At 27.2% G+C, this 13,564-nt stretch overlaps 1 protein-coding gene across 1 annotated transcript; it reads left to right on the top strand.

The window, feature by feature from the left end:
• Positions 1-5,249: 5,249 nt before the first annotated feature.
• LOC114168695 (GABA transporter 1-like) lies at positions 5,250-11,954 on the top strand. The gene is made up of 8 exons (XM_028053603.2): positions 5,250-5,377; positions 5,502-5,634; positions 7,488-7,718; positions 9,624-9,721; positions 10,231-10,417; positions 10,520-10,650; positions 10,729-10,962; positions 11,523-11,954. The coding sequence occupies exons 1-8, from the start codon at positions 5,312-5,314 to the stop codon at positions 11,901-11,903; spliced, it is 1,461 nt and encodes a 486-aa protein (XP_027909404.2). The 5' UTR covers positions 5,250-5,311; the 3' UTR covers positions 11,904-11,954.
• Positions 11,955-13,564: the final 1,610 nt, after the last annotated feature.

Here is a 13,564-nt window from a genome sequence, read left to right on the forward strand (position 1 = left end):
CCTTAGCCTTTGAGGTGCTTGCAAAATAAGCACTTTCTGTCTTGTCTTGCTTTTGTCTTTCATCTTCTTGCACACAGTATGAAATGAGCTCATTAAGAGACCATTTATCCTTTTGACAGTTATAAGATACTTTAAACCGATTAAACTGTGCAGGAAGAGAAATCAACACCAAATGTATGAGTAAGTCTTCTGAGATTTCAAGCTTTAGTGCCTTGAGTTTGAAGACAATATTAGACATGCTCATAATATATTCCTTGATATTTCCTTTGCCTTGATATTTCATGGAGATCAAGTTCTGAAGAAGAGTAATTGCCTCCGCCTTACAACTTTTTGCAAAGCGCTTTTCAATCTCAGCAAGGAATTCTTTGGCAGTTGTAATGTCTTCAGAAACAGTGCCCCTAAACACCTCTGGGATGTCGCGCCTAATGATCATTATGCTCATGCGGTTTGAGTGATCCCACTTCTCATGATCTCTCCTCTATTCAGGAGTACTCTCCACCGTAGGAGTAGGGGGTTCCTTAGTCCTTAACGCAAGATCCAGATCCATGCAGCCAATAATAATTTCAATATTCTCCTTCCAGTCCTTAAAATTTGTTCCATTGAGGATCGGAACAGAATTCACATTGGCAGATACAAAAGCAATTGAAGCTATACAAAAGCAATTGAAGCTATATATATATATATATATATATATATATATATATATATATATATATATATATATATATATATATATATATATATATATATATATATATATATATAACAAGAGGAATAACTTATTATGCTCACATAATAAAATAAATCATTATAAAAATATTCAAATAATGGCTTAACCCATCCCAAAACACCCAATGCACCATTAATATCAAGTCTTTTGACAGAAATATCAACTGCTAGAGGTATCTGGTTGTAATGATCAAACATTCATAATAAAGCACGTCCAACAACAAACTAATCTTAGGATTAATTTATCATCGACAAAGCAAATCCTTATAATTATCACATGTTTATCATCACTCATCACAAGTGTGTATGCAATACTCGCATGAACGTACATAAACACCAACATTTAACATTTTTTCACGAACTATCTACTCAAGAGAGGTCACTTTGGTGACTTCTTGATTCAATTAATTTATTTAAAATATTAAACAAAACCAAAATCTGATTATATATTTATTCCAAAACCAAATATATTTATTTTATATATTAAACAACCAAAAAAAAAATATAAAATAAATAAAATTATTTATATTCTAAAATATAAATCCTTATGTTCAAATGTCTTGAACCCAAAATTCAAAATTAATTAAAATAATTTACTTCAATTAGGGTTTTAAGAAACCCTAGGATTCTCAATTTGGGGTTTTTATTTATTCCAAAACCAAATATATTTATTTTATATATTAAACAACCAAAAAATATATAAAATAAATAAATAAAATTATTTGCATTATAAAATATAAATCCTTATGTTCAAATGTCTTGAACCCAAAATTCAAACTTAATTAAAATAATTTACTTCAATTAGGGTTTTAAGAAACCCTAAGATTCTCAATTTGGGGTTTTTCTCCCAAAAACAAAATTGGGATTAAGGGTTTCAGAATTAGGGATTTAGGGTTCTGAATAGGAATTAATTAAATTAGCCAAAGACAAACATGAATCAAGTATGGGTGGCTCTGATACCACATGTAAGCAATAAATGCAGAATATGATCATATTATTGATTCTGACAATCAATCATAAACAATATCCCATACTGATAATCATGTTGTCAAAAGTAAACGGAAATGTACCTAAATTGGCCATAACGATAATATTAGAGAGCACTAATGATATACAGTGATCTTCCTCCTGTAGAGCACCTTTATTTCCCTTTCCCTTTGGTTTTCTCTCTTGATGGGATAGGGAGAAAGGAACAGTACGTTATGACTTTGTGTGCTCTCAGAAGGGGACCACGACCATTTATAAACTAAATTACTTAAGTTTTAGTATTTCTAATTTGGCCCCTCATCAAATTAGAAATTACTAAGTGATCTCTACACAATATTTATTTTCATGACATATGCCTTTAGCCAAATCTTTAATCTAGTCAGGTCACTTTATTATTTGGCTTTATAAATAATGCCCCTAACACATTTAATTATGTATCATATGCATGACCCAAAATTACTAACAATGTAATATTAAATATTAACAAGTACTTGAGTATAACTACAAAATGTGAAACAAAATTTACTAGATTTTTTTTTTGTAAGTTATTATTTACTTTCACTCTTAAAATGCTTCTTCTTATCAAAGGTCTTGTGATAGTTGTAAAAAAGTGTGTTAAAAAAGTATTTATTAAAAGAGGCTACGATTACTTCCATGGTTTCTTCATGCTCAAGGAGAACTTTATTTGTTTTTTAATTAAGTGACTTTTATTTCACGTGTGCACACTAAAAAAAGAACTCAAATATCAAATAATTTTATGAAAAAATTTTGGTTATATTACTTGCTCCAAATTGAAAAATAATAGAACTCGAGATTCATATTGGTTAACTAATTTTCCAATGTGATTTTCAACGAAACATAGATGACTAAATAGGGATTTTAATTAACTTCAATCGTAACAAGCGTGTAACACAATAGGCAACCTATTCTCTTTCACTTCAACATTTCTTATATCTAAACATCAATAAACACATTAACGAAGGAATCATACGACCGACAATGATGACTTTATATTTAACTTAAATTAGTTTGTAAGATGAGAAAATTATTTCTAACTTAAGTTTACAAAACCAATTTGTGAGAAAGAAAGATTGTCCCTTACTTATATATTGTCATCTAACATAATTTTTAGTCGAATGTATAGTGAAGGATCTTAAGCAATAATTTTAAAAGTGGGCAAAATAATAAATTTAAATTAAGGTAGTGTGAACAAGTCTATATAAAGGATAAGACACCACTTTCAACCCAAACTCTTAAGACAATGAGTTTATGGGTTATTCTACTTATATACTAGTCATCATTCTCATTTTTATCCAATGTAGAACTTCAAACTTACATTGAATTTCTAACAATCTCTCCCTTAAGTGGGAATCTCTCCACATTGGAACACCTCCCTCTCAAGTGAGTATCTAATGGTGATCATTCCTTTGTATTGTCGTTCTACAGGACATGCTTTCTTGAAACAGAAGACTTTCGATACAAGGAACCTTTAAATTTTTAGGGTCCTTCACCTACTTTACATTGTACACGTCCGAACTGTCAACATGATGATCCATCGGTTCTAATACCACTATGAGGTTTTCATGAGGGGAGACATTAGGAGATTTGGTGCCAATAAGTTGTGAACAAGCCTGTATAAGAGATCAGGACATCACTTCCAATCCAAAACTTTAAGGCAATAAATTAATGGATCCTTCTACTTATATACCATCTTCCATTATAATAAACCTACTTTACATTGTACTTTAAAACGGGACACGCTTTTTTGAAACAAAATACTTTCAATATAAAGAACTCTTAAATTTGTAGGGTCTTTCACCTACTTTACATTGTAAACGTCTGAACCGTCAACATGATAATCTATCGGTTCTGATACCACTAGAGGTTTTCATGAGGAGAGACATTAGGAGATTTAGTACCAATGAATTGTGAACAAGCCTCTATAAGAGATCAAGACATCACTCCCAATCCAAAACATTAAGACAATAAATTTATAGATCATTCTACTTGTATACATCCTTATATACATATTTTTTATTTTTATTCAATATAAAACTTCAAACTCACTTTAAATTCCTAACAAAATTCATTCCTAACTATGTTCTTAAAGATAAAATTTAAATAGCGGTAGACGTCGCAAGAGAGTTGGAAAACCAAGTTCACTGTGTTTCTTAGAAATTCATATATTATATATATATATATATATATATATATATATATATATATATATATATATATATATATATATATATATATATATATATATATATATATATATCAATATGTTATCCCTATCTACAAAGTACGGATGATGAAAATATAAATATTTTAAGAGTACTAATAAAAGTAGAAATTGACTTTTTTTTTGTGGTGATCTTTATTCTTTTTAATAATCTAAGAAATCATAAACAAATACCACTTAAATCCAAAATTTTGATTTATGACTACCTAACTCTTGTTGACTATAGCGTAACAACGTTGAACTTGTTTACCTACAGTACGACGCAAATCTGTGAAAGGAAAATGAAACTCATTCATCCAACTTTCATTAGGTGACGTCTTCAACTTGGAATCTCTTTCTCCAATTTGGATTCCACAAGTTGCTCGAACAAGTTTTCTTTTTTCAATAAAATAAAATAAAATACTGAATTTGGTACTCTTGAACATGCTTTCCTATTTTAGTAACATATAATAAAAGAAAGATCAAAGCATCCATAATTTGTGTAAACATTTTTCAATTGCATTATATATAACAATAGAGTTGTTAAATTAAGTGTTTAATCTAATTTTTTGGTTGATCCTACGTATTAATTTTATTTAAGCTTGAAATTCTGTTCTGTGTTGTTTTTCTTGCCAATTTTTTAAGCCATACAATTAACTTTATAAAAGAAAAAAGTTGATAAAGGTTTTTTTTTCTAAATTGTTCGTTTTTTTGATAAATTTAAATCATCATTAAAGTTAAACTTTTTCCAAGAATAGTCAATCGACGTTTAATAATTTTTTTTTGTTAAAAAGGTATTTTATAAATTTTAACCATTAATAAAGTTGTAAGTATTCCGTTTCAACCTAGTGCAAAAAAAATATGAGATAGCAACACAACATATTCAATAAAATTTTTATTTATCTTTTAATTTAATTAAGTTTTAAAGACATTATAAATTTAAATGTTTTTAATATTTTGGAATGCGTGATCAAAATATTTGTTATTTTCACCTAAGTACTTATTTAATTTTGCCGTCATGGAAATATTGTGATTATTAGTTTTATCTTTTAATTTTCAATTCGTTCAATCAACATGCATCTCTCTTTTCTAAGTTTTTAGCGATTAATTAATTTCATTTGTTCTTAGACAGATAAGGAACGAATTGACTCACAAGTCAAAGAAAATTAAAAAGAAAAAAAAATATCAACGAAAAATAAAAAATATCAAATACATCATTCATTAACAACAAAAATTAAATATTACAAAAAAAAAATACAAAATATTTAAAACACTTAAGAAAACAATTTTTGAACAAAATCTTACCGTAAATGTTAACGAAAAAAGTTTTTTGTCGTATTAGCATTTGCATATTCATTCTCACTGTGGTGATATATGCACACGCTGAAGCCATTTTTGTCATCTGAACTAGGCTTGGGTCATAATATCTTCTATTTCCAAGTTGGTCATTTCATACTTGTCAAAATTCACACTGCTTTTTCTGTGAAAATACTCAGAGCTTCTGCTATATATATGCATATTGTGTTATATACTCTGTTCTCAATCACTCTCTTCTTCTGTTAAGGCCTTCACTAAGAAGAAACAGAGAATGGGAACTCTGTTTCCTGATGAAAAATCTGAGGACCCAAATGGTGTTCATCAACTTCACCACCAACATGATGCTGATGCAGGAGCTCTTTTTGTTCTCAAATCCAAAGGTAATAATAACCTTTTTCTTCAAAATCTCTTTCTTCTTCTATGCTTCACCTTTTATGGAACACGTTTTTGAACCATACATAGGATTCTGATTCTTCTTTCTTTCCCTTCTGTGTTGCACGGTTTTAAAAGTTCTGGTCCTTCCAAAACCTTAGTAAGTTGTTCAGAAGCAGAACAGCAGATGAATGAATTTAACTTTTTTGAAAATATGTTGATACTATGATATAGACTAAATTTAAGGTTAAATATGTGTAATAATTAAATTTTTACAAAGCAAAATTAAAATTTGTTTCAGTATCAAACTTTAGTATGATTTAACTTACAAAATTTAAAACTAAATAAATATAATCATTCTAATCAAATTATTTTAAATTTTTTTTAATGTTATATAATGTTTTAGTTTATTGTTTAAACTGTTTATGTATCTCTAACACGTTTTAACTTAAATATTAATATATAATATCATTTAATATGTAAAGAATTTTAAAAATTAGATTGATTTATTTTTAAAGTCTAAGAATTAAAATTATAAAATTGAAAATAAAGATAAATTCTAATCTTCTGTTTAAGTCTACGAAACAGGTGAGTTTTTAATCCATAAATTTAGTTAACAAAATTTAATTGTTAGATGAGTATTACCTAATTGATCTTGTTTTTAAGAGTTTTATAACTAAACCAACACTGTACATATATATATATATATATATATATATATATATATATATATATATATATATATATATATATATATATATATAACCATTACTACTGTATAATTTACGAAAACAATAAACTTGATTAAAAAAAGTATTGATTGATGATATATATTTAATAAATATTGTGCACATGGTGTACTGGAATCTCTAAACTTTTAAGCACATTAACATGTGAGAGCTAATAATAATTATATAAAATTGCTGAATTGAATAAGATAGTAACCATTTCAATAAATTAAGTGGAGGTTTAATGATTACCAAACCCTAGCTTTCAATGAATTAATGATTTCATAGTAGAAATCATTTCGTTGTTGTTAATGCTTTCCCAGCCGACTTTGATGAACCAAATGGTTGACTGTTTGGCTTTTCTTTTTTTTCTTTTACAACCAATCGTTGACTATTTGGTTTTTAGTGATGGAAGCACATGGCACGAACAACAAGCACTTAAGATAAGAAAAAAATTCTTCACACCATTCAAAAATGAATATTATCAGTGTTGAAAATTCTAAATGGAATGAATTTATAATGTATGGACGAAATTTTTATCTGATTAATTTTGTGAAGATAGTTAGATTTATATTTTAAGATTTTAAGTGGAGTAGAATCAATTTATAATATTAATATATAAATAAGTATAAACTATATCTTATTTTTATAGAGTTAAATTAAATTTAAAGTTTTCATCTATTGTAAAGTCATTATTATATTTAATCACATGTTTGAGACATGTATGTTTATGTTGGGAATCTAAGTGTGAGTTTAAGTCTCACATTAAATAAAAATGAGAGAGTTGAGTATAATATAAAGATAAAGACTCGTAAATTCATTGTCTTAAGATTTTGACATCAACCCATCCTTTTAAGGTTTTGGATTAAAAGGAATGTCAATTTCTTATGTATGGATTAGACTCATATATCAATGATGTTAAATCTTCCCGGTAATTTTTTTCACGAGAAGAGTGTATTAAGTATTATACATCTATGAAATCAATTAATATTAAGTAAATGTAAATTTTATCCAATAAATCAATTTGATAATATTGGATTAAATTTAAAATCTATTTCTTTTAGTATATTTATTTCCTAATAATTAGTGTTTTTATTATTTGATGAATTATGATATTGTTTGTAATTTTGCAGGTTCTTGGTTGCATTGTGGATACCATTTGACCACATCGATTGTGGCACCACCTCTTTTAAGTCTTCCTTATGCATTCACATTTCTAGGATGGACGGCTGGGATCTCATGCTTGGTGATTGGGGCATTGGTGACTTTCTATTCATATAATTTAATATCTAGGGTTCTTGAACACCACGCCCACAATGGAAAACGTCAACTACGCTTTAGAGACATGGCTCGTGATATTTTAGGTAACTCACCTTAACACTATACTCTTATGTTGTTTCTATTACATCTCTTCAATTTTTATTTATTTTTTGTTTGTGTCTGTTATCACTATAATTTGTAAAACTAAGGATATTGAGAGTGACATGTGGGTTTTATTTAAGGTTTATTACATTAAAGAAAATATAGAATTTCATGAGATTATAATTTATGATTAAATATGTTTTTATTCCTCAAGTTTTCGTGAAATTTAGAATTAGTATTTTTTTAAAAATTTTGACCAATTTAGTCATTTATCTCTAAAAAATGTGTGAATTTAATTTTTTTAACCAAATTTTTTTAAATTTATCTGACGTTTCAAACATATTCTATGATAGTATTTAAATTATTTACACTGTTTGACATATGTCAGATAAACTTAACAAAATTTGATAAGAAGGGTTAAATTTACAAATTTCTAAATATAAAAGACTAAATTAATATAAAATTTCAAAAAAAGACCAATTTTAAAATTCACAAAAATTTAAGGAATAAAAACATATTTAACCCTATAATTTATAAACAAGTGTTCTTAATTTGACTCACCGTGTGCTTTATTTCGTTATTTAAAGTTAGCTGTATTATTACGTTAGTCATTTTATGTTAGTGTGCATATGAAACTTTGATGAATTATCACTCCAGAATAACAACTCAAACAAAAAGTAAAGAATGGGATGAACTAATCAAGTGGAAAATTCAATCTTTAAAAAAATTATTATTTTTATTTCTGCACTAAATAATTAATTAATTAAAGGTTAGATAAAATGAACGTATAAATGAAAAAAATAATACTTAAATAAAGATAAAATTCTAAAAGGATTTCAGTAAAAGAACTGAAGGAATGTTTTAAACCTAACGCCCCCACTTTTCATTTCTTTTTCAATTAGCCAATTAAATTAAGAGTATAATCGTCTTTATTTAAGTTGCTTAATTCTTTTTACTAATTGGTAGTACATAAATATTTATTTTATACAATTAAAATTTACATTAAATAAATGTTTTGAATAAGAAGTCTATATTATAAATAGATAACAACTTTTTAAAATAAAAATTCAGATTTTTTGAAAAATAATTTATAATATGATACTAGTGTATTTTTAATTATAGTTCATTTTCAAATATTTAAATTTAAAAAAAAATAGACTATAAGAAAATGCTTTATTAGTAACCAATTTTAGTGATCAAAAGTTGTTAGTCACTATAATGACCAATTTAGATACTAATTTAAAAAATAAAAAAAATTATTGGTTACTAAAATAGTAATTATTATAAATAAAAAAATTATAATTGGTCACTACATTGATCATTAATTAATTAAAGACCATTTTAAAAATTAAGTCATTTTGGTAGCAAAAATCTAGGTAGCTAATTTTTAATTACTAATTTTTTTTTTTGTAGTTAAAATCATGGTAGCTAATTTTAAAGACCACTCTAGTGATCAATTATATTTTTGTATTCATAATAGTGACTATTTTACTAACCAATATTTTTTACTTTGTGAATTGATATCAAAATTAGTTATTATAGTGACTAACAATTTTTTGTCACTAAAATTGATTACTATGAAATATTTTTCTTTTGTAGTGATAGATGAAAGTACATATATATATATATATATATATATATATATATATATATATATATATATATATATATATATATATATATATATATATATATATATTTGAACAATAGATCTTTAAAACATTCTCAGATAATTGTTATAGTTAGTTCATAAAAATGACTTTTTACTCGTCTAAATAAAGTGTTATTGAGAGAGTGTATTTTTTTCTCTGAGACTATAGTAAAAAAATATTTGGTGCATTTAAGCTTTTATTTTCGTTTATAATTCTTCGTTCTTGGTTTTAATAATGCAAATCCAAACTTGGCAGGTCCAAGATGGGGTCGTTATTTTGTTGGCCCAATTCAGTTCGCTGTTTGTTTTGGTGCTGTAGTGGCTTGCACTCTGTTAGGAGGACAATGCATGAAGGTTTTCATCAACTTTTCATCCCACTTATTCTTCTCTATTCAAGTCAAAAACTATATTTAATATTATACACTTTTCTGAAGAGTACAAATCCTGTCTTATTAATAAATTTTATAAAATTGAGTTAAATTTAAAATATATTTTTTAATATATTCTTAAATTAAATTAATTTAACTTATTTTATTTTAATGAGATTTTTTGTTTGTTAGTTTATCAAGTTACCTATTATACGATCATCCTAGTCTCAAGTTATATATATATATATATATATATATATATATATATATATATATATATATATATATATATATATATATATATATATATATATATATATATATATATATATATATATATGTCTTTAAGGTTTTGATTAAGGTGACATGGATCCCTTATTTATATTAGGCTTTTATCTTTCATTATTATCATGTCTTGGCAAATTCTCTCTCAAAAAAAATATATATTGTTTATATTCTTTGTTTTTACAAAAAAATCATATTGATGAAATGCAGGCAATTTACTTGTTGTCAAATCCAAATGGGACCATGAAACTTTACGAGTTTGTAATCATATTTGGATGCTTCATGCTAATTTTGGCTCAAATCCCATCTTTTCACTCACTTAGACACATTAATCTATTGTCCCTCATTCTCTGCTTAGCCTATAGTGCTGGCGCTACGGCTGGTTCCATTTACATTGGTAATTTCTCAAATCTTCTTTTGGCAATTTAACAATTTACAATTTATGCTTTTAGCAATTGAATCATACCTTTTTGGTTTGGAATTCACAATATTGTCTCAGGAGATTCATCAAAAGGACCAAAAAAGGACTACTCTTTAAAAGGTGACACTGAAAATCGCTTATTTGGAGTGTTCAATGCAATTGCCATCATTGCCACAACCTATGGAAATGGAATTATTCCAGAAATTCAGGTGCTTGATTGTAATAAAAAATAACCCCATTTTGTTTCATTAATTTGTGCTTAATTGCATTTTCTTCTGTGGTTGTAGGCAACACTAGCACCGCCAGTGAAAGGGAAAATGTTCAAGGGACTGTGTGTGTGCTATTTTATACTTATAGTCACTTTCTTTAGTGTGTCTGTTTCTGGTTATTGGGCATTTGGCAACGAATCTAAAGGCCTCATATTAAGCAATTTTGTGGACAATGGAAACCCTCTGGTGCCCACATGGTTCATTTACATGACCAATATTTTCACTATAACACAACTATCAGCAGTTGGCGTGGTAAGTCACATCCTAATTCAATCATCACCACTTAATTTGTTTTAGAGATATAAATCTTCTCGAGGATCTTTTAATCCAAATATTATATATCAACTAAAAAATTATTGTTGGAAGTCTCACATTTGATGAGAGATAAGGTTAATTTAAAGTATACAAGTGGATGCAAACTTTACCTTACAAATGGGATGCAAACCTTACCTTACAAGTCAATTTTGTGGAGTTGAGTTAGACTTAAAGTCCACTTCTTAACATGATATCAATTTAATATTTTTTGATAAAGCCAATTTAGAGTATATAAGTGGGTGCAAACCTCATCTTTATTTATATTACTTATTTTGACATACTCAATAGTTAGTCGTGTAAATATTGATTCCTCCTTTTAACCTTCTAGATGTCTTTTAAGTATAAATTCGTGATGGAATTTCACAATACCTCATATGAATGCAATAATTGACTTTAATGACGAGAGTCGTCCGACTTGAAATAGAAACACTACTTAATTTCTTTTATTTCTATTTAATGTGATTCCTAACAAAAACAATTATTGAATTTGAATTCAGGTTTATTTGCAACCTACAAATGAAGTGCTAGAGCAAGCATTTGGAGATCCAAAAAGCCCCGAGTTCTCAAAACGCAATGTGATCCCGAGAGTGATTTCTCGATCATTAGCTATTACTATTTCAACCATTATAGCAGCCATGCTTCCCTTTTTTGGAGACATAAACTCTCTTATTGGAGCTTTTGGCTTTATCCCTCTCGATTTCATCTTGCCAGTGATTTTTTACAATTTCACATTTAAGCCATCTAAGCGAAGCTTTATTTTCTGGTTGAATGTAACTATTGCTGTGGCTTTTTCTGCATTGGGAGCTATAGCAGCAATTGCAGCAGTTAGACAAATTGTTATTGATGCAAAAGATTATCGATTATTTGCTAATGTATGATCTCTTTTTCATTTCACCATCTAATAAAAATTTGGTAGTTCAATTCTTATATATATACACAGGCAGTGGCAGATCTAAGACCCTAAGTCAGTGAGAGCAAGTTAAGTGATGTATTTGTACACTCTTAACTATACGGAGGTCTATTATAGAGCAACAGTCAGCGGATTCAAGTATATAAGATTAAGAGGAGAAAAATATTTTTTTCAGATACTTAGTTAAAGTTTTAACAAAATTTTAACAAAACCAAAGGGTGCACCTGCACACCCAGGTGTACACGTTGGTCGATTAATCATCGTATTTTTTGTTGTATAAACCTTTGAACAAAATGTTATCTTTATCCTTGAATTATAAAATATAGAAGTCTTTGGGTTTCTTTGACTTGAAATCGGATAATTTGTGTATAGGTAAAATAACCAATTTGCTAAGATATCAATGCTTTTTCGATCCTATGAATTACTTAAAAGAATGAAGTAACAATCTAGAAAAACCATATGAAATTCTTAAAGTGAATCGGGAAAATATATACTTAAGGTACTTACTTAGTAACTATTATTACGTCAATTCTGTATTCAAAGGATAAAGAATACTCATTAATAGGAATACATGGTAACATAATTACCGAGTAAAAACCTATAAAATACACCTGCGGCTAAAAAGTTGCTGCTTGCTTGATAATTATTAAAACTTGTTCATTAAGGTGTTTGATAAAATTATTGGTTGAAGTTAAGGTTGTGAAAGATAAATTTAGTCATTAATGTAGTTAAAACAATGAGTTAATAGTTCATCACTTAGGTTATTTGAACTTGTTATATAGATAATAAAAAATCAATTTAATTAATATTTTGATCCCTATATACATCACAAGAATATTACTACTCCACTGCTTCTAAAGAAATAGAAAGGAGAATAACTATCTCAATTTCTGTAAATAAACTACTTCATTGCTAAAGGAAATATACACATTGAATATTTTTGGCCTAAACATGAACAACTCCATTTTTTGTAAGTTCTTTCATGTTAACTTGCTATGTCTAACTGCAAAACAATGATAAAATATAATTACTTTTAGAGTTATAAAAATATAAATTGACTTTTCTTAGTGGTGATCTTTATTTTCTTAATACTCTAAAAAATCATAAACTAATACCACTTAAATCCAAAATTTTAATTTATAACCACCTAACTCTTGACTATAGCGTAACAACGTTGAACTTGTGTAGCTACAGTACGATGCAAATATGTGAAGGAAAATGAAACTCATTAATCCAACTTTCGTTACGTGGCGTCTTCAACTTGGAATCTCTTGCTCCAATTTGGAATCCACAAGGTTGTTCGAACAAGTTCTTTTTCCTAGAAAAAATGACACAGAATTTGGTCCTCTTGAACATATTTTTCCTATTTTAGTAACATATAATTCAAAAGAAAGATCACCCACAGAGCATCCATAATTTATATAAACATTTTTCAATCACGTCATATGTAACAATATAGTTGTTAAAATAAGTGTTTAATCTAATGTTGTGGATAGATCCTACATATTAATATTTTATTTAAGCTTCAAATTCTGTTCTGCGATGTTTTTCTTGTCAATTTTTTTAAGCCATACAGTTAACTTTATAAAAAAAATGATAAAAGTTTTTCCAAAATTGACCGGTCAGTTT

This window comes from Vigna unguiculata, chromosome 11 (assembly GCF_037176805.1).
Source record: "Vigna unguiculata cultivar grain cowpea cultivar isolate G323 ecotype 2 chromosome 11, ASM3717680v1, whole genome shotgun sequence".
Taxonomy (NCBI): Eukaryota; Viridiplantae; Streptophyta; class Magnoliopsida; order Fabales; family Fabaceae; genus Vigna; species Vigna unguiculata.

Coding starts and splice junctions, on each gene's coding strand:
- LOC114168695 (XM_028053603.2), top strand. CDS start 5,312: ATGCACACGCTGAAGCCATTTTTGTCATCTGAACTAGGCTTGGGTCAT. Junction 10,418..10,519: donor GGCTGGTTCCATTTACATTG/GTAATTTCTCAA, acceptor ATATTGTCTCAG/GAGATTCATCAAAAGGACCA. Junction 10,651..10,728: donor GAATTATTCCAGAAATTCAG/GTGCTTGATTGT, acceptor CTGTGGTTGTAG/GCAACACTAGCACCGCCAGT.